The sequence below is a fragment of the Odontomachus brunneus genome, unplaced genomic scaffold, assembly GCF_010583005.1.
Source record: "Odontomachus brunneus isolate Ranch 3 - 2012 unplaced genomic scaffold, Obru_v1 Obru_scaffold_146, whole genome shotgun sequence".
Lineage (NCBI taxonomy): Eukaryota > Metazoa > Arthropoda > Insecta > Hymenoptera > Formicidae > Odontomachus > Odontomachus brunneus.
This window is the reverse complement of record NW_022639596.1, coordinates 93,896-97,992: the sequence shown is the minus strand read 5'-3', so window position 1 is coordinate 97,992 and position 4,097 is coordinate 93,896. Positions and strand designations below refer to the sequence as shown.

The following is a 4,097-nucleotide window of genomic DNA, read 5'->3' as shown; positions in this document are numbered from 1 at the left end:
AAAATACCTTCAAAAATGAGCGCGCGGCTGTTCGTCTCGTGCTAAGAGTGTGTGTGTGTGTATATATATATGTACAGGGTGTCTCACACTCTCCTCCGTGCATTTTGTGGGGACGTAGAATGGGTTAATGTAAACATAAAAGTTCTATATTGTTTTGCGATATTCGCAATAATAGTCGAGATATTAATTAAAAAAGATTAAGGAAAAACGCACGCTGAATGGTAGAGGACGGACCGCTCGAGTCAGCGCGGCCCAGTAATGAAGTGCGTGGATGTTGCGCGCGGTGATTGGAAGACAATGCACCACTGCCTATTCTTATCTTGGCGCGGTGCGACAAGACGTAGGAGCGCAGCGATATAAATATTAGCAGTGGTGCATTGTCTTCCAATCACCGCGCGCAACATCCACGCACTTCATTACTGGGCCGCGCTGACTCGAGCGGTCCGTCCTCTACCATTCAGCGTGCGTTTTTCCTTAATCTTTTTTAATTAATATCTCGACTATTATTGCGAATTTCGCAAAACGGTATAGGACTTTTATATTCACATCAACCTATTCTACGTTCCCACAAAATTCTCGGAGGAGAGTGTGAAACACCCTGTATACAGGGTGTCCCGCATAAGACTTGCCAAAAGAAAAATATAAGTAGAACAGATAAAAGTGAACAAAAATTGTAGAAGTCATTTTTTAAACAACCACATAAAATTTCGAGATATTAATTACAATAGTTGGGCATATTAGAGCGCGGGCGACGCGGTAGGCGGGACATATGGCTCGCCGCGGCCGGCGAAGAAAATGAACAGACGCACACGGAGTTACCCATTTCCGTGTGCCAAATGACCCACCTCTCTAGCCTATAAGATAGATCCGCGAGCAATTGTCTATTTTTTTCGCCGGCGAGCCGTATGTCTCGCCTGCCGCGTCGCCGCGCTTTGATATGTCCAACTATTTTAATTAATATCTAGAAATTTTACGTGGTTGTTTGAAAAATGACCTCTACAATTTTTGTTCACTTTTATCTGTTCTATTCATATTTTTCTTTTGACACATTTTACGCGGGACACCCTGTATATATACTAAAAATTTTATATACGGTATTGTAATTACTGATAACTTGGAACTACACCGTTTAAATAGCAATAAAAATATTTAATCAACAAACGTGCAAAATACTTACTATTATAAAAACATACTCATATTGAATTATTCAATTCATCACATTTTATAATTGGTGATAATCAAAAGTATAATAAATATATACAACGTTTCTTAAAATAAATGGATCTTTTTTGCCGTAGATTATTATTAGTTGTATAACTTTGCTTCCGCCGCTTTTTTTTCCAAAATTCGAGGCTTTATTGTAAAAAACTGGTTATACATTTATGATTCAAAGTATTGTCCATCGCTGGCTCCTACTTTCTCCCATCTTTCGGGCAGCGTACGAATCCCGCGTTGAAAAAACTGGTCATCTTTTGAGGCGATCCACGAATCGATCCAATTTTTTACTTCTTCATAAGACCGGAAGTGCTGGTCAACCAGGCCGTGTGCCATTGATCAAAACAAGTGATAGTTAGAGGGAGCAACGTCTGGAGAATACGGCGGGTGGGGTAGGACTTCCCATTTCAACTTCCCGTTTCCAAGTATGTCTTGACCGCTTTCGCAACATAGGGTCGAGCATTGTCATGTTATAAAATCACTTTATCGTGTCTCTCGTTGTATTGCGTTGTTTTTCAATGCTCGGCTCAAACGCATCAATTGTGTTCGATACCGATCGCCTGTGATTGTTTCAGTCGGTTTTAACAGCTCATAATACACTACGCCGAGCTGGTCCCACCAAATACAGAGCATGACCTTGGAGCCGTGAATATTCGGTTTGGCCGTCGACGTGGAAGCATGGCCGGGAACTCCCCATGATTTTCTGCGCTTCGTTATGATTTTCTGGGGTTATCGTAATGAACCCATTTTTCGTCCCCAGTCATAATGCGATGCAGAAATCCCTTCCGTCTTTGCCTTTCAAGCAGCTGTTCACAAGCAAACAAACGCCGTTCAACATCTCTCGGCTTCAATTCGTACGGCACCCAATTTCCTTGCTTCTGAATCATTCCCATGGCTTTGAGGCGTTTTGAAATGGCTTGTTGAGTCACTCCCAATGATCGTGCCAATTCTTCTTGATTTTGACATGAGTCTTGATCAAGTAATGCCTCCAATTCTGCATCTTCAAAAACCTTCTCTCTTCCATCGCTATGCTGGTCTTCGACGTCAAAATCACCGTTCTTGAAGCGTTGAAACCACTCACGACACGTTCTTTCACTAATAGCAGTCTCACCATAAGTATTTGAGAGCATTCGATGAGTCTCAGCCGCAGATTTCTTCATATTGAAGCAGAAAGTTAAAACCTCCTGCAAATGACGAGAATTTGGCTCATAAACTGACATTTTCAATCGAGAATAACTTTATGATGCAGACACAAATCGACTAATGTTTCTATGGGGTTATGTTGACAGATGCCCAAGTTTATTGTATGACGTCTATGATCTATTTATTTCGACCATCATTTACCGCTAAAGCCATCTATAGGAAAACGGCGGAAACAAAGTTGTACACCTAATATATAATCTCTTGAAATAATATTTTACAATACACTGCCGAGAATAGATAGATGCTTGAGCTTTACTGAATTACAATGCTCTGCTAACAACAGATAGACGCTTCAGCTTTACTGTAAAGAATGCTTAAATGTCGAAATGTGTTTTCTAACTTTTATTTGCATCGTCGAACAATAATTTACTATGATGAAAGATATCAACAGTTTCTTTTAGAAGATATCATCGAGGCCCGGATCCGACTCAGGAACTACATAATTAGGATCACAGACGCTATCCCTAATAGCCTCCTTGACATCCGCTTTAAATATTCTGTAATTTATACTACCACTATTTAAAGTTCCGTACAAATATATCGGTAAGCGATTCGAAAGTAGCCAGACACTTTGATCGCGTTCGTGGTCCACTTTAATGTCATTCGGGAACACTAAGGATACATTGCTGGTTCCGATCACCCCAAGATTTTGCGGTATGTATTCTTTTCTGGTGTCCCAGCACCATACGGAGTCTCTGGTGACCATGTTGAAGAACATGACGCCGTTCCTGTCAATGGCGGATCCTGAAGAATGGCCGTAGTCCTTGGCTCTGGGTCGTCCAACGGGCATAAATTTTTCCGTGCTCCGATCTGCGATTCTTTTGTCCCGAAAAATCGACGTGGACACAGCAAACTCTCGAAAGCTGGACATTGGATGAAAGAACAACGTTTTGTCGTTGTGAATATCTACAGGACTGAGAGCTATTCCGAATAGCCCATCAGTCCATTGGAACTTTATACCATGCAGCTCGTATCTGGCAGCAAGAGGATCAGGATAAAAGAAATGATGCTCGATCCTGTAAGCGGAGTCCTTGAAGAGATCATACACTACGAGACCATATCGCCAAACATCAGCCAAATATGCTATCGCAGAGCCGCAATCGTTATCCCTGATATCCACTGCGATGTTGATGTATAAGGAGTCTTGCTTGATTTGCTCGTCTGGTAAGATAAACTTTCTGATAAGGGTGTCGGTGCGAAGATCGAAGATGTATATGGCAGGGGGACAGACTTGCTTAGATTTTCTGGCGAGTTCTATTTTGCCAGAATCGAGAACCCATAAGCGATCGCACTCGTCTACCTGGACTCGAAAGACAGATATCAGTCCGTCGCAACTTCCTAAAATTGATAAAAGGAGATTTTAGATAAGTAGCGTGTCTACATAAAGGTGAAAATTGATATAATAATAATAATAGTAAAATTACATGTATGCCTGTATATATTAGGACCTTAACTTAGTTTCCGCCCAAAAAATACTGAGAAAAAGCATTTATTGTAAAAAATTTATTTAAATTATTTCAATGAAAGTATTTTCCATCACTTTCTACAACTTTTTGCCATCTTTCTGGCAACTGGGCGATACCATCTCGATAAAACGATGTTTGTTTCGAAGCAATCCATTCGTCCACCCATTCTCGCACTTCTTCAACATTTCGGAAGCGTGTACCACTCAAGCCGTG

At 41.1% G+C, this 4,097-nt stretch overlaps 1 protein-coding gene across 6 annotated transcripts in view; it reads right to left on the bottom strand.

Annotated features, from left to right (window-relative positions):
* Window positions 1-2,534: 2,534 nt before the first annotated feature.
* Window positions 2,535-4,097, bottom strand: part of LOC116850446 (protein yellow-like) — a 24,050-nt gene continuing 22,487 nt past the window's right edge. For all 6 annotated transcript variants that reach the window (XM_032828751.1, XM_032828746.1, XM_032828745.1 and 3 more), the window contains one exon: window positions 2,535-3,756. In XM_032828751.1, the coding sequence (XP_032684642.1) occupies window positions 2,816-3,756 (941 nt within the window). In that variant the 3' untranslated portion in view covers window positions 2,535-2,815. The remainder of the gene's footprint in view (window positions 3,757-4,097) is intronic.